General features: G+C 36.4%; 1 protein-coding gene across 1 annotated transcript in view; it reads left to right on the top strand.

The window, feature by feature from the left end:
• Nucleotides 1-405: 405 nt before the first annotated feature.
• Pcdh9 (protocadherin 9) overlaps nucleotides 406-23,755 on the top strand; it is an 885,074-nt gene continuing 861,724 nt past the window's right edge. Inside the window, exons 1-2 of the mRNA XM_013032867.1 lie at nucleotides 406-972; nucleotides 2,267-5,437. Of these exons, the coding sequence (XP_012888321.1) occupies nucleotides 2,402-5,437 (3,036 nt within the window). The 5' untranslated portion in view covers nucleotides 406-972; nucleotides 2,267-2,401. The remainder of the gene's footprint in view (nucleotides 973-2,266; nucleotides 5,438-23,755) is intronic.

Below are 23,755 nucleotides of genomic sequence, written 5' to 3' on the forward strand. Positions count from 1 at the left end.
CGCCTCAGGAATGAGCGCCGCGCACCGGCGTCCGCGTTAGCCGGACCGCAGTGCTCCGCGGTTCGCAGCCCGCCGCCGCCGCCGCCCTCCCGGTGGCACGCTGTCGGGCATGCTCAGTGCCTGTCGCGGAACCCGGCTCTCTCCGGGGACCAGGATCAGATCTCCGGGTTTTCGTGGTTGCCGGTGGGGGAGGGGGGGGGCTCTGAGGACAGGCAGCTGAGAGACAGTCAGAGCCTTGTATTGCGCCCCCACCCTCCCGCCGGGTGCGCCCGCCCGCACCGCAAGATGAGAACCAATCAGGATCCAGGGGGCGTGGCTTGAGCCGTCACGCCCTCCCTCTGGGCTTATTGAGAGTTATATCAAGAAATTCAGTTCAGAGAGCGGAGAGGAGAGAGGAGAGAGAGGGAGAGAGGAGAGAGAGAGGGAGAGAGAGAGGGGGGACCGAGGAGAAGGGAGAGAGGGAGAGCATGCGAGACGGCAAGGAGCTCCTTGGAGTCTCTGAAGCACCCCACAGATAACCGCTTAGGAACTGGTCGGGGGCACTGTCACCCCGGAAAGCTGCCAGTGTGTCACCATCACCCCAACTCTGACGTTTCCTACAAAGAAGTTAGAGACTTAAGCAGTATTGACATCCGATGGGAATGGTATGCCTGACGCTGTGGAAAATACTCTTGAGCTAAAGAAGTGCGCCCGGAGGTGGTGTGCGTTGAAATACCAGAAGCACCCCGACCCAGTGGGTGAAACAGAGACCAGACGGTGGAGAGAATGACTAACGACAAATTTGTGAATTTGTTCTCCGGGAGTTGCTAATTTGCCAGCCAGAAGCTACACATTTTACAAGGAGGAAACGTTTGGCTGCTTCATGAATTCTCCCCCAAACTGGTGCTACCAGATGCATGGCTTTCTATGTGTTGGAACAAATCAGGCTTAACTGCAGCAAACCCGGAGAGGAGAAAGGTTGAGGCAACTCACGTAAGTGTAAAGTTTCGCATGCACAATTGTAAATTCTGTGTTGAGCTATGTCGTCAGTGCAGACGAGGAGTGTTCGTAATTGGGCAGGCAGTTGGGGCAGAGCTCACCTTCCGAAGCTATATCTGCATCCCTACCTGCATCACTCTGCTGGAACTAATCGCGGGCATCAGCTACTGGGCAGCCTAATGCAGATAAGATTAAGCCTGGGAACTGACCAGTCCTACACAAGTAGGTAGCTGCCTGGAGCTTTGCACCCATTTAAACTGCAGTTAAGGGAGGGCGTCTGAGCAGAAGCCGTTTTACGTGCGTTGTTGGGTTGCAGTATTTACGTGTGGCCAATGTTAAATGATATTTTAAGCAGAGAGCAGGGTTGAGGAAGTGTATTTCTCTTTTTTTTTTAAATGCTCAGTAGAAAATGTTGTGAGGTTACTTGGGAATGTTAGCTGCGTTTCACGAACATCTCAGCACTCTCTAGGACAAGGAATTGCATATTGTTATTGTTATTATTATCATTATCATTTTTTAAAGTTTTCATGTGCTTTTCAATCCTAATGAGGATAATTTGGCAATATGGAGAAAGAACGGCAGGCTTTGAGTAAGAAATTTGAAGTCCGGGTTTTATGCTTTTAAGCAGCAGAATGTGTAGTGGCTAGTGACTATTACCTCTGCTGCTGCTTCTGCTGCTCTATGTCCAATGCCCTTTTCCCAGTGAGACTGTATTAGAACCAGAAGAAGAGCAGAGAGAGAGAGAGAGAGAGAGAGGGAGGAGAGAGTCATAGAAAAAAGATGACTCAGTGTGGCAGAGGAAAAAAAAAACAAAACACATCACATCTGACATGTGACAAAGCAATTAGCAGGAACCATATCTAGCTAAGTAGGGGTTTTCACTTACACCTACAACAACTGTGAGAGGTGGGTTAGAGGCCAGGAGGTGGGTAAGTGGGGGAGGGGAAGAGGAGAGCAAAAATGCATGTTTTCAATTAAAGAGTATCCTAAAATGAAACAGCATGGGGATACACAGGTGAGCACAGCTGCTGCTGTTTTTAATGCAAGAGTAAGTCATTTCATTTTTTTTCTGGACAAATGCAACAAGCAGAGGGTATTATGTGTTTTTAAACCCAGAGTTAACTTGTGAACAGTGGTAGAGCAAACTGCCATGTTTACCAATAGCCGATGGAAATAACGTGGTGTGATTGTTTTGTGTGTGTGTGTGTGTGTGTGTGTGAGAGAGAGAGAGAGAGACTGTGGTTTTATTTACTAAAGAATAATATTGTCTGTACAATTGTGTTGACAGTGGCTGTCTCCAAGTAAACGGTGAAATGTAATGCATCCTCCAGTCCATGCACACTTCCACTTGCCATTTGTGCGTCCTTCCTCAGTGGGAACCTTTAAACCCTAAATTCCAGAGAAGGAACATAAATACATTATCATGGACCTGAGGGATTTTTACCTGTTGGCTGCTCTGATTGCCTGTTTAAGGCTGGATTCTGCAATAGCTCAAGAACTTATTTACACGATTAGGGAAGAATTGCCTGAAAATGTACCCATAGGAAACATACCAAAGGATCTGAACATTTCTCACATCAATGCTGCCACAGGGACCAGTGCCAGCCTTGTCTACAGACTGGTTTCTAAAGCTGGAGATGCCCCTTTGGTGAAAGTATCCAGCAGCACTGGGGAAATTTTCACCACCTCTAACAGAATAGACAGAGAAAAACTCTGTGCTGGAGCTACTTATGCTGAGGAGAATGAGTGTTTCTTTGAACTTGAGGTGGTGATCCTCCCCAATGACTTTTTCCGGCTGATCAAAATCAAGATAATTGTCAAGGATACCAATGATAATGCCCCCATGTTTCCATCTCCTGTCATCAATATTTCCATTCCAGAAAACACTTTGATCAACAGCCGCTTTCCAATTCCATCAGCAACAGATCCTGACACAGGCTTCAATGGTGTACAGCATTATGAATTGCTAAATGGGCAGAGTGTTTTTGGACTGGATATTGTGGAAACTCCGGAGGGAGAGAAGTGGCCGCAATTGATTGTTCAGCAAAACTTGGATAGAGAACAGAAAGATACCTATGTGATGAAAATCAAAGTGGAGGATGGAGGCACTCCACAGAAATCCAGCACAGCCATACTGCAGGTCACAGTAAGTGATGTAAATGACAACCGGCCAGTGTTTAAAGAGGGTCAAGTGGAGGTGCATATTCCAGAGAATGCTCCTGTGGGGACCTCTGTCATTCAGCTCCATGCTACTGATGCAGACATTGGGAGCAATGCTGAAATCCGATACGTGTTTGGTGCCCAGGTCGCCCCTGCAACCAAAAGACTCTTTGCTTTAAATAACACTACTGGGCTGATTACAGTTCAGAGGTCCTTAGACAGAGAAGAGACAGCCATTCACAAAGTGACAGTGCTGGCCAGTGATGGCAGCTCTACTCCTGCTCGAGCCACGGTTACCATCAATGTCACTGATGTAAACGATAACCCTCCCAACATCGACCTCAGGTACATTATAAGTCCCATCAATGGCACGGTGTATTTATCAGAGAAAGATCCTGTCAATACAAAGATTGCCCTCATTACAGTTTCAGATAAGGACACCGATGTGAATGGCAAAGTGATCTGCTTTATTGAAAGAGAGGTCCCATTTCATTTGAAGGCAGTCTATGACAACCAGTATTTGCTAGAGACCTCTTCCTTGTTGGACTATGAGGGCACCAAAGAATTCAGCTTTAAAATCGTTGCCTCTGATTCTGGGAAGCCCAGTTTGAATCAGACTGCCCTAGTAAGGGTTAAGCTTGAAGATGAAAATGACAACCCACCAATTTTCAACCAGCCTGTAATTGAGCTGTCAGTTTCTGAAAACAACCGACGTGGGTTATACTTAACGACTATTAGCGCCACAGATGACGATAGCGGGAAAAATGCAGACATTGTTTATCAGCTTGGACCGAATGCCTCCTTCTTTGATCTGGACCGAAAGACCGGAGTTTTAACAGCCTCTAGAGTCTTTGACAGAGAGGAGCAAGAGCGATTCATTTTCACAGTAACTGCCAGGGACAATGGGACCCCTCCCCTGCAAAGCCAAGCTGCTGTGATAGTTACAGTTCTGGATGAGAATGACAATAGCCCCAAGTTTACTCATAACCATTTTCAATTTTTCGTGTCTGAGAATCTGCCAAAGTATAGTACTGTGGGGGTGATCACAGTGACAGATGCAGATGCTGGAGAGAATAAAGCTGTGACTCTTTCCATTCTAAATGACAATGAGAACTTTGTGTTGGATCCCTACTCGGGAGTCATAAAGTCAAATGTCTCCTTTGATAGAGAGCAGCAGAGTTCTTACACTTTTGATGTCAAAGCCACTGATGGAGGGCAGCCACCTCGGTCCTCGACTGCCAAAGTCACCATCAATGTCATGGATGTCAATGACAACAGCCCGGTGGTCATTTCTCCACCATCTAACACTTCTTTTAAGTTGGTGCCCCTCTCGGCCATCCCTGGGTCTGTGGTGGCAGAAGTTTTTGCCGTGGATATTGACACCGGAATGAATGCAGAACTCAAGTACACCATTGTCAGTGGGAACAACAAAGGGTTATTCCGGATTGACCCAGTGACAGGTAACATCACGCTGGAAGAAAAGCCGGTGCCCACCGATGTGGGTTTGCACCGTTTGGTGGTCAATATCAGTGACCTGGGGTACCCTAAGTCTCTGCACACACTCGTGCTCGTGTTTCTCTACGTCAACGACACTGCCGGAAACGCCTCCTATATCTACGACTTGATCCGCAGGACTATGGAGACCCCATTGGACAGGAACATAGGGGACAGTAGTCAACCCTACCAAAACGAGGACTATCTCACCATCATGATCGCTATCGTCGCCGGAGCCATGGTGGTGATCGTGGTGATCTTTGTCACCGTTCTAGTGCGCTGTCGCCATGCCTCGCGGTTCAAAGCCGCTCAGAGGAGCAAGCAAGGTGCCGAGTGGATGTCTCCCAACCAGGAAAACAAGCAAAGCAAGAAGAAGAAAAGGAAGAAAAGAAAGTCTCCCAAGAGCTCCCTTCTGAACTTTGTGACTATTGAAGAATCCAAACCTGAGGATGCAGTTCACGAACCTATCAATGGGACAATCAGCCTGCCAGCTGAACTGGAGGAGCAAAGTATAGGAAGATTTGACTGGGGTCCGGCACCTCCAACCACCTTCAAACCTAACAGCCCTGACCTGGCCAAGCACTACAAATCTGCCTCTCCACAGCCTGCTTTTCATCTCAAACCAGACACTCCAGTTTCTGTGAAAAAGCACCACGTGATTCAGGAGCTCCCTTTGGACAACACCTTTGTCGGGGGCTGTGACACCCTTTCCAAACGCTCCTCCACTAGTTCAGACCACTTCAGTGCTTCAGAGTGCAGTTCTCAAGGAGGCTTCAAGACAAAGGGTCCCTTACACACCAGACAGGTAAACGAGCACTTTTACTGGTCTATAAGTACTGCATACAAGTGCCCAGTCAACCAGTATTAACGTGCCAGTGTGTCTATTGTTTGGGTCTAACTTTAGCTTAGTTATAAAAGAGGGGAAAAGAAAAAGAAAAACAAAAACAAAACAAAACAAAAAAAATAAAACAACCTGACCCCTTTTCTATTCCACTGGGGCTCAGTCAAGAATTTTTAGCACAGCTTTGAAATTTCCCAGTTCTGAGAATTATTTAACCTCCAATTCCCTTCAAATGGTAAAAGATGAAAAGAGGAAATTATTTCAAAATGTCCCAAGATAATGTTTGAGGAAGAAGAAGAAGAAGAGAAAAATAATCCTGCTAGGCCAAATTCTGCTCCTGGGGTTTCTAAATTGCCTGCTTCAAACATTTCATATTACCTCTTGATCTAATAAGTCACCTTCAAATCTCAAGTAGTAAGTGACATTTGAAGGTCTGATGCCAATTACATTGGAGCTGTGGTTACTAAAGGGGTTAATGTGTGTGGGTTTTTTAATGTCTTTAGACAAGATAGTAGAGTATTAAATGTAAATCAGTGATGAAGCAATGATAGTTGATAGATTGCAACTAAGCCATATAGGAGGTCATCTCTTTGATTTCAAATTATTTTACTGTAATATAGTAAATTGGATCTTTGACAGATAGATTTTCAGTGTCTTCCGTGGCAAAATACTTTCAAAAAAAGAAAACAAAAACATTTTCTTAATATAACTGATTTATTGAGAAAAGAATGAATCCATTGTAAATATTCTCTCATCTTAGTAATGCATAAGTGATCTGTCATAACTCATTTTAAACTGTGAAACACGCCATATGAAGAGGGATTAAGAGGCTGAGAAACTCATATTTCAACCAAATCCAGAATTAGTTTTTCTTAGGTCTAATACTTCCTTGTTAATAAAGATTTAAATGCAGTGCTGTCTAATTTATTTCACTGGTGCCTGTCTGTTGTCACAAAATTTGAATGTCGATAATAGCCTGTAGATGGCACTAAGGTATCATGTCGCTTGGGCTGGCAATGGTCCAATCTTATAGTAGCAGCAAAAGGGGGAGTGGGGGGAGGGAAGGATCAAAATGGTAGGACAGCCAAAGATACCTTCTATTTTAATGATAGCTGATCTGGACCCACTAGTATTTAAGTTCATTTGTTTGCTCTTTTATGCTCCCAACACACCAACTTTCTAGGATTTCCTAATCCAGGTTCTTAGTATTTTGGGATGGAGTCCAAACCTAGTCATGGCCCACTCACAATTGTTAGATAGAAAATTAAGTAAAACAAAATTCAAGCACAGAATAGTCTTGATAGTCATTGATGAGAGTTTGGAAAATCCTAAGCTTTCCTCCCCTCCTTCCTTCCCCCCCCCCAATATGGTATAGTAGGATCTCTTGTGGAAACTATTTCCCCTTTACTAATCAATTTATTCTTCTGAGATGACTTTAAGTCTTTAAAGCACTAAGATATTTATGAAAATAGCTTAGATAACAAATCACAAATAAATTCCCAGAATCTTAAGTATACTGCCTGCAATTATATGTGTAAAATCTCCATTGGAAATGTCAAAATCTATAGATCATTTTAGAAGCACAAAGCTTAGAGCTTAAATACACAAGACAAAATGACTTAAAACAAGATGAAATGACTTAAATAAATCAGATTCAAGCCCAGGAATGATCTGTGAGGTTATCACATGCAAGCTGGAAGTTAAAGGACAACTTGTTTATCTATATTAACTTTATTGTGACTTGAAAAGAGGATGGTACTTTAAAATGTGGAAATTGTCCAGGTTAGCTAACAACTTCACTAGTTGCTAAAGGGTTAATTGCAAGCAAAGTATTTGGTAAAACCAGATGGCTATAATTAAGAAGTTGCTATTTTAATGAAAATAAATACAGTATTACTGTTCATTTTTAATATGAAGGTTTTTCACAATGTTTATAACATTTTATGATTCATATTCTATCTTGATGAAGCTAATATGATTTAAAGCTTTTCACATAAAAGCTCTTTTCCAAAGAAATGTGCTATTGTACTTCCTAAATCTTTCTTTTCATCTAAGTGTATTGGATATTAGCTTTTAGGTACATGCCAACTTTGTCTGTGTCCCAACAGCTAAACTTATATATATATATATATATATATATATATATACACACACACACACATACATACCTATATATACATATATGTGTATTTATTGCAGTGATATAAACGTTAAGTACATTTCAGCAAAGCATGTACAAGACCTTTTCTTGAAGCCTAGTGTATCATAAAGATATTTGTTGGTATGATGTAATCCTTGAAGTAGGATATTGAGTAATTCTCTAACTGGAACTGAAGTGCAATTTAGATATTTCTTCTGACCATGTGGCATTCTGCAGCTTTCCAACAAGCATTTTGAAGGCCAAGTGTAACCATAATTCACAATTATGATAAAGAGTTACTAAAACAGCTTTCGTTGCACCTTTTAGAAGTTTCTGTGCTGAAAGAGAAAAAATGCAGTGATGTTGGAGAAAAAGGAATATTAAAAATAAGTGGAGAGGTCTCATAATAGGTATAGCAGTGCATATGATTTTAGGGTGGAAAAGCCTGTTTTCTGTAATTACACATATATTGCTCTTTGAATTTTTGTTTCCACTGAACTATAGACAATGATCTGAAGTTGATTTAGTTAAGATAAGTAACTAATCTATCATTTCCTTGGTTAGCTCTTTCATTTCCACTAGTGGCTATTATATAAGCTGTACAACTTGGAAAGTAAAGTTTATTGTTACAGCAGCTTTTGAAAGAACTTTATCAAATAATCTATGATCTGTGAATATTTTCATTCTCATAAATCATGTCAGATCACCTCCATTTTATGGTTTTTAATTGATACTGGGTAAAACCCAAAAATCTTCAGTAAAAGTTTGCCAAACATAAATACCACCAGGTTGTATTTTCTGTGCACTGAATGCATGTTTGATTTCTATATTATGGACTGATTCATGCTACTTGCGATTCCTATTTTGTCTGATTACTTCTTCCTTGTTTTTTTTTTTTATATATTTACCTGCAAAGAATGTACCAACAATTGCACATCATTTCCTCTCTTTTCACAGACACTTTATCTTTTTAAGCTTTTATTTCTACTCAGTATAACAAATCTATCACTACATGTTCCATTAATTGCTTTCCATAAACTTCTGTGAGTGTTCTTAGCATTCCCAGATTGAGAATTTCCATAGCTTAAGCAAAAGATTATTTCTCAGTATGTGTTTATCAAAAAAAAAAAAAAGGAAAATTTCGTCACCGTAAGTTTGAGAGAATGATAACATAATCAATTCCAATAGTTTTTTGTTTTTTTGTCAGTCGTGGGGCTTGAACTCTGGGCTTGGGCACTGTCCCTGCGCTTTTCAGCTCAAGGCAAGTGTGCTACCACTTGAGCCACAGTGCCACTTCCGGTTTTCTAGAGGTTTATTGGACATAAGAGTCTCACCGATGTTCCTGCCGTTGGCTTTAAACCCTGATTCTCAGATCTCAGCCTCCTGTGTAGCTAGGATTACAGGCATGAGCCACGGGAGTCCGGCTCCAGTAGGGTTTTAAAATGATAACATTCTTGGGTGTATTTTTCCAAGAAGAGAAATTAGGGTATTATTTGTGGAACTGATTTTAAAATGCATGTTTTCAAATGGTGGGATGTTCCAGAACCACTTGGAACACTTCTGAAAAGACAAAAAATTGGGAGTCACTGAGAGAGGTTGTAGTTCAGTACCATTGAGTCAGGCCTATAAAGGCACCTTGGTAGCCATTTTCTAGATAATATTGATCCTACTAATCTAGGGAACAAACATTTAGAACCCGCCTTAGCATACTGAATCAAGAAAGCTGAGCTCCTTTCCTCATAATATCATCCAGCAGACCTGCTTTTGCCCCACCCAACTCTCACCCACATATTGAAAGCGTTTTATTGTAGCTGGAGGCTTTACAGTAAGCTGTTGATTGCTGTTTCCTAACACAGCAGTTGACAGCAGTTGGGGAATTAATCTTCCTGGTCCCAGTGTGCTTTTTTACAGGATGGGAGTGATAATAAAAATGTTAAGGTTAAAAAATAGTGATCTATTTACATTTGACAAGTTCTACAAGTAGTTATACAATCTATGAGAGTTCCACAGGAGTTTGGTTTAGGTAAAGAGTCGTATTTAGTTTTCTAAATGGAATGCTTCTTTTAGAGCTTAAATATCCTGACTAACTTTTTAAAATCTAGGGTAGTTTCTCATATACACAGCTATGTATGAACAGAAAGATTTGTACATTGAAAATGTGAGTATATATTGTACTCAGGAGTGTACATGTGCTTTAACAGCCTTAAAGGGAATTGCTTTATCTTCAAACCAGCTAGATACATTACATTACATCCATGATTACTTTTATTTTTTAACAGTAATCTAATACAATCACTACTGAAATGTTATTGTGTCATGTAAAACACAGGAGGCAGTCACAGCACTGATATTTAGAACAGTCAGGAAGAAAAAAATCTGCAATTGAAAGTGAGGGGAGCAAATGTTAACTACTGTGAGTCAAGCAAAAATGTTAAAATATTTTCAGCTCCTGAACTGTGGAGTATACTTACTCTGATGGTTGAACTTGGGTGAGACATTATGAAATATGACTCAACTTCAAGTTATTTTAACAATGTTATGAATTCTGTTTTTTTAAATTTCTACTCTCTTTCCTTGAGTATATGTCTTATGGTCATAAACTTAAGAGAAAGAAGGTATCTCTTTGAATATTCATTCAAATGTTTGAATAAAAGACTGGCAAACTATTCAAGATTGCTACTTTTTTTCTTGGATTTTTTAGACAAATATTTGCTATTTTCTCTTACAATCATGATGCCTCAAACCTATAAAGTTCAAGCTATAATCTGGCACTAATTTCTAACAAACTTAAAGAGAATAGAATATGAAAAATTGCAACTGCTTTGAACACAAGTATGTTTGCAAATTCTCAAACAGTTGATAATATAGAATCAATTTCTATAATTAACATTCTATTCACTTATGCCCTAAATTTTATTGCAATTACAGATAGAGGATATACTTCAGTGTCTAATTGAGATGAGACATCTTCATATTTTGATAGAAAAGTTGGATTTATTAAAAATATTTCTCACGACTAGGGAAATAGTTCAGCAGTAGAGCACTTGTTTACATGTCCAAGACCCAGAGATTCTACTCCTTAGTATGGGAAAGAAAAAAAAATACAGAGAAATTTTCTGTCAGTAATAATACAGTTTTTTATGTTTGTATTTTCATTATTATTACAAGGTATCGCTTACCTTGCACTGATAGGAACAATTAAGATAGCTAAAGAAAAATGGAGGATTTAAATTCTATGTGAACCACAAAGTTAGAACTCAATTTTTTCATGGTGTGACATATTGATTCCTGGGGTTTAATATTTCGTACTGACATGTAAGATATCTAAAAAATATACACAAATTATTAGGTTTAGCTTCTCGATGTGATCTTATTCCTGCTGCATTGTTTCACACTATAGAAAGTGACACTTTTCCATCGTATTTTCTTCTAACATATTTTTTCAATTACTTTTATTAGATTTTTCAATTTTGTTTGTTATTTTTATTGTTTTAGTTGAGGGAATTCAGTCGTTACCAAGTGTCAAAAACTAGAGTGTTTATGTTGGTTTATCTATCTAGTTGGTATGTTTACATAGTCTCCAGGCCAAGTAGAATGTGTACATGTTCCAGTTTAATACTTCAAAGTTTGACTTTGCTGGTGGTAGATGCTTAAATAGTGTGCAATTGAAAAAAAAAAAAACAAACCAAATGTATTGTCTTATTACTTTCATTTAAAACTCCTCAGAGTAATACTTATCTAAATTTAGTCTTGTATTTGCATGAACAGGATTCTTTATTCAAACTATGAATTAGATTCTTGATAATGTTAGCAAATAAGTTACTAAACATTTAACTTCACTAGTAAGTAAGAACTGTGGATTTAGTTTTGTTTTTCACTTTCATAGCACATAATGTCGCAATTAATGTTCTTTGTAGACTTGAACATATCCGAACCCCTAGCCGCAAGTTATATACTTTCTAAAATATGATTCTATCAAGGGCTAACAATAGTGAGAGTTTTAGGAAATGAATCAAGTAGAGTCAAACATTCAAAATAATGATGCTAATATCTCATGACCTTTGTATAAATGTACCCTCTTTCCCCCACAGACACACATTTGTACTATGCTGTAGATGTAAATGCAAATGTAGTTCAGAATATGGTCTCTCAGGCACATAAGGAGATATACTCCTCTTTTAAGATTTCATCAGTTCTTTCAGAAAACTGTTAAAAATGTCAAACATTTCATTCAGAAAGGAATACATGCTTATTTGCCTTTCTCTGATACAACTCTTTGGCTCTGTCAGTCATTAGCAAGAGAGAAAATTTAAAGATATATATGAACCTGTATGACTTTTTGCCTTTTCTTTATATACCTTTTCCCCTAGGACATGATTCATTAAAACTGAAATTCCTATGTAAGTTAAACAATAGTTCTCTAACAAGTAAACTGGAAAAATCTATAATTAACCTCCTCTCACTTATATTTTGTCCCATAAACATTTTGTCTCATGTCCACAAGAATAGTGTCAGAATTTTCTGAAGCATAACATATAACTTTAAGAAATTCACAACTCATGGTCACTTATTAAAGATCTATTTATGCATATATAAAATAAGTACATTTTTGCATTAAAAATTATGGATGGAGATCACATATTACTAGGGGTGGTGAACTTGTGATTACAATCAAGATTATTCAGGCATATTTGAGTGAATTCCTCTTGTAATTTTTTACTAATTGTTGCAGTATTTAAGGAGGAATACAGGAAACCTACCTCTTCTTGGGAGGATTTTAGCACCTTTCATTTTGCATAGACTTTTTTTTAACATAAACTGTAAGGAAGAATTGAGATGTATTCTATTTTATCTCCTTCATATAGTGTCTTGTATTTAGCATGCTTTGACAGTTTGTATATCTATCTCTACATTTTAGTATTACACAGCTTTGCTGATATCCAATTTCCAAACTTTCTTCACAGTCTTAGCTGTTGATTAAGAAACTCTCTAATCCCTTTCAGGGTATTGAGAAACTAATGGGTTCCAGAGTATTTGGATCTTTAAGCTTCCATTATGAATAGTATGAAGAATTGTCATTGAGCTGGTATTTGCATATATCTCTCCCAGTGCTAGTTACTTTTCCTCCTTTTTTTGTCCTCCTAATCTTCAGCTTTCATCCTGAGAATATTTATTTTAGTCGGAAATAAGCATGCCAGTGATAGAAATTTGGGATTCACCTCCAAATGAATGCCATCACAGACAAGGAAGCTCTGGCACATTTTGCATAGATCTGTATGAACACAGTGAACCCTTCATAAGCTCTTAGATTGCAGGAAATCAGTGCTGAAAATTAAGTGGGGTTTTAAAGATTTGCAAAGTAGAGAGCTTTGTATAATGCTGGTATTGCAGGTGCCTATTAAATACGAAGTAAAGGCTTTGTAATACAACTCTAACATGTTTCTCTCCACATTATAGCAATTTATAGCCTAGGGAATTAGTCTTGCCTGTTTTTTTCCAAATATAAAACCATTCAATGTATCTAAAAGAATAGAAATCTTAAACACATGTCTTACAATGGACAGATTTGTTCCTTGCTGATTCTAAAGATAGATGCTATGGGTTTGCTTGTGGTAACCTCTGATGTTCATTATCTGGCTACACCTTTCCTGAGAGGAAACTCAATTGTATCACAACTCTTTTCTGAACATTAACCAGATGAAAACCTTAGGAAGCTATCAGACTATATAACATTGCTATAATGAAGATGATTGGGTACTAAGCCCTTTTTCCTCATAGGAATTTACATTTATCATTTCTCAGACTATTTTTAGAATTCCTCTTTGCTTCATTTGTAGATAGTGTGTATTTGTAGCACAGGACTTAATTTCAGACACAGTTACCTTCTGTGAGTGTTCAGTAAAGGCCTAAGCTTTCATTTTTCTTTAAAGCTTAATATCTCTGACTGACCTTGTTACACACAAATCGGTGGAAATAGCTAAGTTCATTTTAAATAATTTTATGAATTTCATACTTTTTTCCACAAGGAAAAAAACATAATCCATATTTTTCTAATAGTAGAAACAGTAGCTGCTTATGAGTCATCATAAGGAATTGATTTTGAAAACAAAATAGTTTTGTTGTTTTTTTTTGTTTGTTTTTTTGGTGGGGCTGCAAGGTCATAGCCACCCCATTTCAAAGAATAAAGGTTTTATTTTCCCTCATTAAACAAACCACACTGTAAAGACAAATAGAAACACACAGGATTTATGAAATGAAGCTGTAGCTTTTAGAGGGAGAAAATGCCTTCTTCTGCTGACAGAATTTCTCTAGTAGATCTTTTTCTGAGCGAGAGAAAAAAATAATACTGGTGTGTTTCTATAATTCGGAGGATGCAGCTAGACTGTGCTTGTGTGCAGTAGCAGCAGCATGCTGAGGATGTTCAAATACACACTTACATAGGATTCTGCAGGAAACTTGCTGTCGAAGGTGCAAGTGACAAATGGTGACAAATGGAGTGAGTTCTGAGTTGTGAGTTTGTACCCTTCTGTGTCATACATTTATGTCATTGAACCAATTTTCACCTTGGTATTCTGAAATGCCACTAAGCCTTCCTGTGTGTGTCAGCTGGGGACACCTGTGAACTGGCAACTTTGATTTGCTCTGCTTCTTGTCCTTTACTAGCTAGACAATATTCATTTGTATGATTTGGTATATATCCAATTTCTTCTCTGTATTTTTAAAATCATGAAGCTCACATATGTAGATCTTATATGTGTGGATGGCATGCAAGAATAGATTGAAGACACACGAAGTGTCAAGACCTAGAATGCATCCTTTTGTGCTAGATGTAGGGAAAAGATTCACTTTATATTTATCTATATCTATATACATCTAATATGTTATTTTTAAATGTGTGTTTTTCAAAGTTGTATCTTGCCAAATTAAGGAATGCTTTTTAGACATACAACTGAAGAATATTACAACTCAACCTATTCAATTTTGCAATTGAAAATAAAGCAGAATTTATGTGAAAACATTTTTCCTTGACGCACATTGAAATCAGTATGGAAATTCTGCTACAGTGTGTTGAAACAGACACAATCTCAGGATATTTTAGTGTGACATGGACTCACTTTCATTCTTCATTTTGACAGTAAGATCTTCTGTCAAGCAGTGGCAGGAAAATACGTGGAATCCTCTCATTGATTTTTAAACATGGTAATTATTAAGCAAAAGCATTTCAACACCTAGACTCTCTATTTAGACAATTAAATTCTGCTCTAGCTAAGGGTTATTGACTTCTGGATGATACTGGACACTGCAGTCCTCGGGGCTTAAACTATTCTGGTAGGACCATCTGTTATTGGCAGGACTGCCTATCCTTGCCAGCAGATACAGGGTTATCTTCAGGCAAATAGTCAAGATTGCTCAAAACATGAACCTATTCCTCGATGATCTTTCTCTCTTAAATGCTAGTTCAGGCAAATCAAATAACACTAGTTAGAAGAATACAGATGAAAATGTGTTTAACTTATCTTTGTATTTCCAACATGCAGCTTGTAACAATGCTGAGAAGAGGGAACTTAGCAATCAGTAAATGTAGTGAATGTTGATTTAACTTGAAAAATCAGATGATTTTAGAATTAAATTTTACATATTCATTTTATTTTCCAATTACTTAATCAAATAAACACACAATGAAGACATTTGTAGTCTGGTTTAACATAGATTTTTCCACCCCTTAATGGTATTTGTCATTTCTGCTTTTCTTCTAATTGCCATTATGTCTACTTTTTCATACACCACTCTGTCTACCAATCTTACTACTTTTTAAAATATTGGCTTGTGTGCAGAAGGACAGAGGTGAGATTAATAAAGGATTAGCTTCCTTCTTTACCAAACATCCTTATCAAAAACTTTTAGCAAAATCTCTGCATACTTAGGTACTTGTATTAGTAATCAAGAGTTCATTTTGATATACAACTGATAGACATATATTTTGGAAGAAAACAAGAATCATATAAAATTTCCCCTATCAGACTATTTGGCATGCAGACAGTACACTAGAATCCAGTATAAAATCTATAAAAGGAAATGAAAAAATATAATTGAATAGTGATTAATGCAGTGTCTGGATTCTGTATTAAATTTTAGAAAGATATATTTAGTCTCTAATGGAACTCAGAACAGTTTTGCATTCCCAAGATTCAAATGTGCCTTTGAAATTATCTGACCTATTTAAATTCGTTTCCAGCGGAAGGAACAGAGACTATGAGAAACAGTTTGACTAACAAAAATGACTTGATGAATTACTGTGTCAAAGCATGGTAACATTACTCAGATGGTGGAGATGTTTGCTGGTTCTTGTTTGTTCTGTCTGTTAAAGGTATCTAGTCATGCCTCTTCATAGGTTTTTTGAGAGTGAACCGGTACATGTTCCTATCTGCCTGATGTTACTCAGATATTTAAGGAAAGTTCTTCATATCTTTTGTCTAAGGAGAACCATTTGCCCCTGACAAAAGTACCCATGTTGGGTTAATGAGTGTTGATTTCTTTTATATTTTTGGTTGTTTTTCTAATTTGAGTTCCAAAATTACCTTTTCATAAGTTAGGCACTTGCATTTACATTAGTCTGATTTTGGTTTAAAACATTATCTATATCTATCTACCTATGTAATTTATATTTTTCTGGCTACTAAAGTGTTATGTGAAGTGTAGTAACAACATGACAATACAGCACATTTGATATTTGTACCTATTGTCCTGTGGTTACATGATTTTATTGTGTTTAACTTTGAGCATTTTACCTATTTCAGTTTTACATTACATTTTTAAAAATATTCTATTCTTTTTATTATTCGTTGTTGATTGAGTTCCTTGTTGATTCCCCATAGGATCCCTACCATCTGGGGATTTTCACCTTATGCATCACTCCTATTACAAAACAACATATAAGAGAGCAAATCTGTTGCACAGTCAGTACTTAGCACAGCTGGAGTCATTTGAAACCTGCTGGTTCTTGTTTCCAATTATTCCATAGACTAGAAAGCATCCCTGTTGAAGTAATGACATCTACTGTGTAATCAAACTATTAACATTCCTTGGAGTATATGGTTCATATTTCTGGGATTTATCAAATAGATACTAGAAGGATAACATCCAACAGTTTTTTGTATTTTTCCTCATTGTAAAATAATAAGTATTTCGTCACAAGTTATTTTTAATGCCTGAATATGGAAGTTTACAATATTCAAGCATGTGGATAACAAAAACATTAATGAGATCTAAAAATATGAAAAAAATAACAATATATAACAACACCTTTAATTAACATCCTGGGAGCAAAATCATTTCCTTTCATGGAAATACTTGAAATTTTATCAAGATAAAATTGTTGATTTGAACTTAGAGCAGAATGTAGTTGGTGTTTGTAACTAATTCAATTTTTACCAACCAAAAAATAATATCTAGTCAAATTTTAATAGAATTTATTGGACTGATATTGTAAAACACATATACACAAACACATAATTTTTAACATAGTGTTTACATTTCCTCCCATCACACTGTATATCAATTGTTTTGGACTGGCCTTTAATTTTAGTTTTATTTTCATTTAAGACAAAAACTAGTAAGAAGAAAGGAATTGAAAACCAAACAACTTGAAAGAATGGTTATTCTTTGTGATTCTGAAGTTTAGCCAATCAGATTAAGTAGGACAAAGTAGCAGAGATTGTCTTTGGCTTTTTATTTTACACTAAGATGTGTTTTCATTGGCTGAGAAGATGACTTCAGTGGTAGAGCGCTTGCCTAGCATGCCTGAGGCCCTGGGTTCGATTCCTCAGCACCACATAAGCAAAAAGAAAAAAGTCGGAAGTGGTGCTGTGGTTAAAGTGGTAGAGTGCTAGCCTTGAGCTGAAGAGCTGAGGGACAGCGCCCAGGCCCAGATATCCTCCCCCACCCCAATAAAAAGAAAAAAAAAAAAAAGACGTGTTTTCAATTGTATGGATTTGACCTACTAAACAATGCAGGCACAATATCTGGATGGACACAGACCTCATGGAATTAATTCATGACTTAGAGTATGACATACAGTAGATATTCAATAACGTCTACTTATTCTTGCCACGTAAGCTGAATAACCAGTTATATACTGTATCTGGCAAAAACAAGACTTGAAGGTTTTGGATTCATTTATTTTTTTACTTATTATTATTATTGTCTGTATGGATCTTGAACTCTGGGCCTCAGCTCTTCAGCTCAAGGCTAGCATTCTACCGTTTGAGCCACAGCACCACTTCCGGTTTTCTGGTGATTAGTTGGAGATCATAGTCTTACGGACGTTCCTGCCTGGGCTGGTTTTGAACTGCGACCTCAGCCTCCTGAATAGCTGGGATTACAGGCATGAGCCACCAGCGCCCGGCAAGGATTCCTTTTTTGTCAAACATACAACATTCTTCCTAGCATCAAGTAACATATAGTGCCCTTAGCTATAATAGTATGATCCCGCTTTATTTCAATATTAACGATAGCTCTTAATGGAGAGTTTCAGTAAGTCTGTATCAATTCCTTTTCAATGATCAGAACCTTTTTTTTGTAAGAAAATTATTAGGACTGCCCCCTTCCTCTTCATGAAAGACTGCATGTATCATCTTCCTGAAACTGACTGTCGGTCACCTGACTGTGAGTCAGCAAAGCACTCTAGACTCTGAGGTTTCCTTGTCCACTGAGGTCACTTCCTGAATGGCTCAGGTCATGCCTCCTTCAGACAGTGAGAGGCTCCCCAGACTCTGAGACCATTTCCACATCCTCTGTGACCACGCCTCCTGGCTTTCTCTATATAATCCCACCCATTCACAGTCCCCTCCCTCTTATTTCTTCTCTTCTTGCTCCTTCAGGCTCTATCTTGTGCAGTTGGCAGTTTGGTCTCCCTTTCACGATAAACCATCTTCTGCCTGAACTGCATTGGAGTTTCCTTCAGTCAACCCTTATAGAAATATCTATTTCCTACACTGTACTTTCATTTCTTCCCCTTGAGGAACATGGTTAACTGAGTTTTCTCACTTGGCTATGTGAAGGGTTTTTTCTGACTTCTAAATACTTATTTGGATGAACTCTTGACAAGTAGAAAATATCTAACCTTCAATGTATTTTGGTACAAGAAAATATCCAGTCTTATTGAACCATCTTATTTTTTATATTTTCCTTAATGGATATTGACATTTATCCTAGATTTGTATTCTATGGATTTAATTAATATTATTTAAAAATTTAACATTCAAATTTAAAAATTCAACCAAAGACGTGCTACATAATTCATTAATACATAGATAAATTAGACATTTTATTTTCTATTTGATCTGGGATGGTATTATACAAAATATTTTTTAATGGCATTACCTTTGCTTACAATATTTCTGTGGATTTTAAATATAATGCATTGGTTTCTTAAAACCTCCTTACTTAAAGAATACATTCATGCTCTCTCAGTTTTAAATTGATGTCATAATTTAGGTGAAATCTACTTGAAATTTTCTCTCTCTAACACACACACACATACAGACATACCTCTTGAAGACTTGATATTTCAAAAGGATAATGAAATTCTAAGATTTATTACTCTAATTGTTAAGAATGCCAGGTGTGTATCATTTGTTTAAGGAGAAACTTTTTTTTCATCATATTCTTTCTAAAATCACATTTCTTCTGGTATGGGAAAAAGTACTAATATAGTTGGAATAAAAATTCATTTAAAATCTCTAACATTGTCCTATTTGGTGTATTAAAAATTACTTTGGAAACATGGCATTTATTGATAATCTAGTGTAATAAATCAAAATAGACAGTGCTTCTAAATAGGGAGTTTCTCTTTGTAGAGAGATTGAAAAATGACACTTTGAACCAAGATCTATTAAAAAAATAACGATTTATCTTTCATACTTTGAAATGAAATGAATTAAAGAAGTCATGGTACATAGATGTTTGAACCTAGCTGTAATAAAGGTTTAATGTAATTGGTCTTTGCTTAGAGATGGTTGTGATTTTGGCAAGTCCATTTTCTTATGAATATTTATTCCAATATTTTAGCAAATCAGCACAATAACATAAATGTGGGAAATGGACAACTTTGATTTCATTATCAAAAAAATGTCAGAATTGACATTGAATTTTACTCTTTAAATTTTAGTCAAGACAATTTTATTTTTTATTACTTCATTTCTATATACTAATTTACATATGGATGGCGCTATATATGAATTATTCCAAATTTTCAATCATTTAAATGAAATATTTCCTTTATGAAAAATAATGTATATTACCTCACTTGCATATTTTTTACAAACATTCTTTAAAAGATAAAAAATTTATGGCCAGAAGATGGACTATTTTAATTGCAATTAGACATCAGTGATAACCATCAAGCTGGTGACTAATTCTAAAAGGATTTTTCCAACTGCTCTGTGGCTGCTTAGGCAACTATCACCAACTAATTACTGTAATTAAATGAACTACAAAATTGAAACCTGCTAAAATATGTAGAGCTTAGGAAGAAAATGTGAAATCACACTTGTTAATTAAATATATTAATGAAAATATAAGCATTTTTTGGTGCTCAAAAAGCAGTTAATATGAGCAATCATACAAATATATGCAGTGCACTTTTTTTAAATAAAATGAAAACATCAAGGGTTTAAAAACTTATTTAGGACAAAAACCGAGGATATTCTAAGGAGAGACATGTTTACACAGCATTTAAACAGAGGTTGGCATGGAAATCACAAGTATTGCTCTGTCCACAGCAACGAATTCTGCAGATAATCAGACATGGTGCAGTCACACCATTACTCACAATGACAGCTAATTTGGAGTTTCTACATAGTTTCATTTACTTGCTTATTATGCAATACGAGACTATGAATGGCCTACCAAAGAAAATAAACCAATAGAAATCATTCAAATCAATATTTATATTTTTACATTTTTCAATAATTTGCTAAGTATTATTTTCCTATTTTAGTCTACACAAATGTTTTCAAACCCATAATTACTTTGAAAAAATTCTACTTAGTATCTTGACAAATTTTTCTCTGAAAATTAGATAATTGGACATAGATTTTTTTTCATTTCTATTATTAAACATTAGACTAAGCGCTTTTAGGAATCACTTAGAGAAATATTACTTCTTGGCATGTTTCCCCTTACCAAACTACATCCATCTGGCCTACTTCTTCTTTTCCTCAATTGTTATATATTCAAACATTTCAAATCAGTGTCAGCATAGTTTCAAAGCAACTCTCATCATGACAACAAAGGATTTGCAGTATTACCATTGTTTATATAATCTGTTATCACTTTCTTGCATTGCTGGTGATAACAGCTTTGCCTTTATCCTCTTTGAGATTTTGACTGATTTTTCTCTTGAACTAGAACATTAATTTCTTTTTGAATTAAAAAATAACATGGAAACAAAACAAAAAATCTCAAGCAAGTGACTTACTTACTTACTGCGTGACTTGAACTATCAGTTTAAATACAACGATATAGCTGTTATATTTTCACAAGTAATGTAATTTATTTTGAATTTATCTATCTAGATCTATGAATGTATGGTAGTTATCCCTAAATTTAAGAAGAATCAAGATTACTTTAAAGAAAAGTAAGTTAACTCAAATAATGCTCATTTACATTTTAGACATACAAACCAGTGTGAATTTATAGAATAATCTGGATAATCAGAATTGTCAGTCTCCTACCAAAAGAAACCCAAATTATCTAGCCCTTCCCAAAAGTTACCACTTGAATGTCAAGCATGTGAGATTTGGTTACATAAGCACAAATTAAATTTATATTTTGCCACTAAATAACATACACATTCTCTTCCTAATATTACAGAAACAAGGATACATAAGATGTCTCTGAATCTTGAACAGCATCCTATGAATCTTTACTTCTCCAAAAACAATGATTTTGAAATTTCTTCACTTGGTTGCATTTATGACTTTTACATTGTAAAATGTCACTTTGTATAAGTTTTAGGAATACCTAATCTTATGGGTGTCTTAGTAGAGACAAAGGATTATTTTACCCTGTGGAAGATTTTTTTTTGGGGGGGGAGAGGTTACTCTAAGTGTTACAGAAGTGGACACACATAAGAAGCTCAGGCCCTGAGTTCAAGCTCCAAACAGAAAAATAGAATGAAAAAATGTAGGAATAGCTGGGTGTAGGTGGCACATGCCTGTAATCCTAGGTATTCAAGAGACTGGCATATGAGAGTCTAGGTTTTAAGTAAACCCAGGCAGTGAAGTCCATGTGATTCATCACCAAATGACTATCAAAAAACTAGAAGTAAAGGTGTAGCTCAAGTGGTATAGTGTCTGTCTCCACTGAAAAAGCCAAACAATAGTGCAAAACCCTACACTAAATGAATAACTCAGGACATTTTCATAAAACACATATCAGCTATTTGGGGTTGTAACTGATTAAATTAAACACAAGTATGTCTAATAAGGTGAAAACTTACATTAAGAGTTAAAGTTATGTGTGTGTTCATGAAGCATTTGTCAGAATGAATCATTCTGGGACCACATATATGGTAAATCACAGCCACTTGATTAATCTAATCAATTCTCTATTGTACAAGTGATGAGTCTACTGGCATCTGATTTGGAATATCACCCCACCTTAAATATTGCCAGTTATTTTACACATGTAATACATGTGTATTTACATGTAATATGTCAATTACTAACCCCTTGATGACTTCCTGGCTTAAAATTTTAACCACATGTAGTAAAATAAATTGACATCACATATTAAAATTTTAATTTACCCCTAAGGTTCAGATTAAGAATGAGCCATTTCAGCAGGATAGTAAATTTGTATTTGTTTATTTTGCAAAATTATGATGGATTAACTTTGATAGAGTTTCTAGGTGGGAATGTTACAGTATTAACATGAGGTAAATTTGAAGGTAAAAAATAAAAAAATCTGAGAGCTGTGCAGATTTTTCTGGTTTAACTGAAAATAGACTCTTGGAATAACACATAATCTTCTGCTTATTGTACATGTGGTTCATTGTTATGTTCCTAGAAAATAAAGTTTGACACATTTGAAAAGATTTTTTCCCTTTTTTATCTTTATCTCCTCCACTTCCTCCTCCCTCTTTCCCCTCTCCCTTCCTCCTTCTCCTTCCTCCTCTCCCCTCCTCATCCCCATCTTCCTTCCTTCCTTCCTTCCTTCCTTCCTTCCTTCCTTCCTTCCTTTCTTCCTTCCTTCCTTCCTTCCTTCCTTCCTTCCTTCCTTCTCCTTCCTTCCACCCTCCCTCTCCCTCCCTTCCTTCCTTCCTCTCTTTCTTTTCTTTTTTTTTGTTTTTTAGAATGGTGTTAGAGTTTTGTCCTCAGTTTCTCACATTGCTAGACAGAACACTTCTAATTGAGCCATAACACCAGTGATTTGTTGTTGTTGTTGTTTATTTATTTTCTTACTTAGTTATTCTTCAGAAAGGTTCTCATGTTTTTCTCCATGGGTGACATCACAGAGTAATTCTTCTATTTATGCCATCTTCATAACTGAAATTTCATGAATTCATCATGCCCAGTATTTTAAAGTGTTTCTTGATGTAAAAATAAAGTATTTATAATTCCAAATAACTTCATGTTGAAATTTATATTTCATTTAATTATATATATATGTATATATGTGTGTATATATATATATATATATATATATATATATATATATAAACTCTGTTCTTTCCTGAAACTTGTTTTTAGAGAACTCTTTGAACAGCAGCTGCTTTTACTTTCTGATAATTATTAATAGACAAAAACATTTCAACTATTCCAACTGAAGAGCAGCATTGAAATTGATGAATGATGGGTAAATTTTTACATTTGATTAGACAAGGAGTATTTGGTAAGGGCTCATTTTCAGATTATTGATATGAGAAATTTCCTGAGTATGTTTAATTTATACATTATTCTTTTTTATTTTTATTATTTTATTATGAAAATACCATACAGAGGAGTTACAATTACATGGGCAAAATAATGAGTACATTTCTTATCAAGCATTGTTGCTTCCTCCTTTGTTTCCCTTTCCTATCCCTCCCCATATCCTGCCCCATCCACCCACCCATGTCTCCCTCCCCTCCCCCTTTC

This window comes from Dipodomys ordii, unplaced genomic scaffold (genome assembly GCF_000151885.1).
Source record: "Dipodomys ordii isolate 6190 unplaced genomic scaffold, Dord_2.0 Scaffold1, whole genome shotgun sequence".
Lineage (NCBI taxonomy): Eukaryota > Metazoa > Chordata > Mammalia > Rodentia > Heteromyidae > Dipodomys > Dipodomys ordii.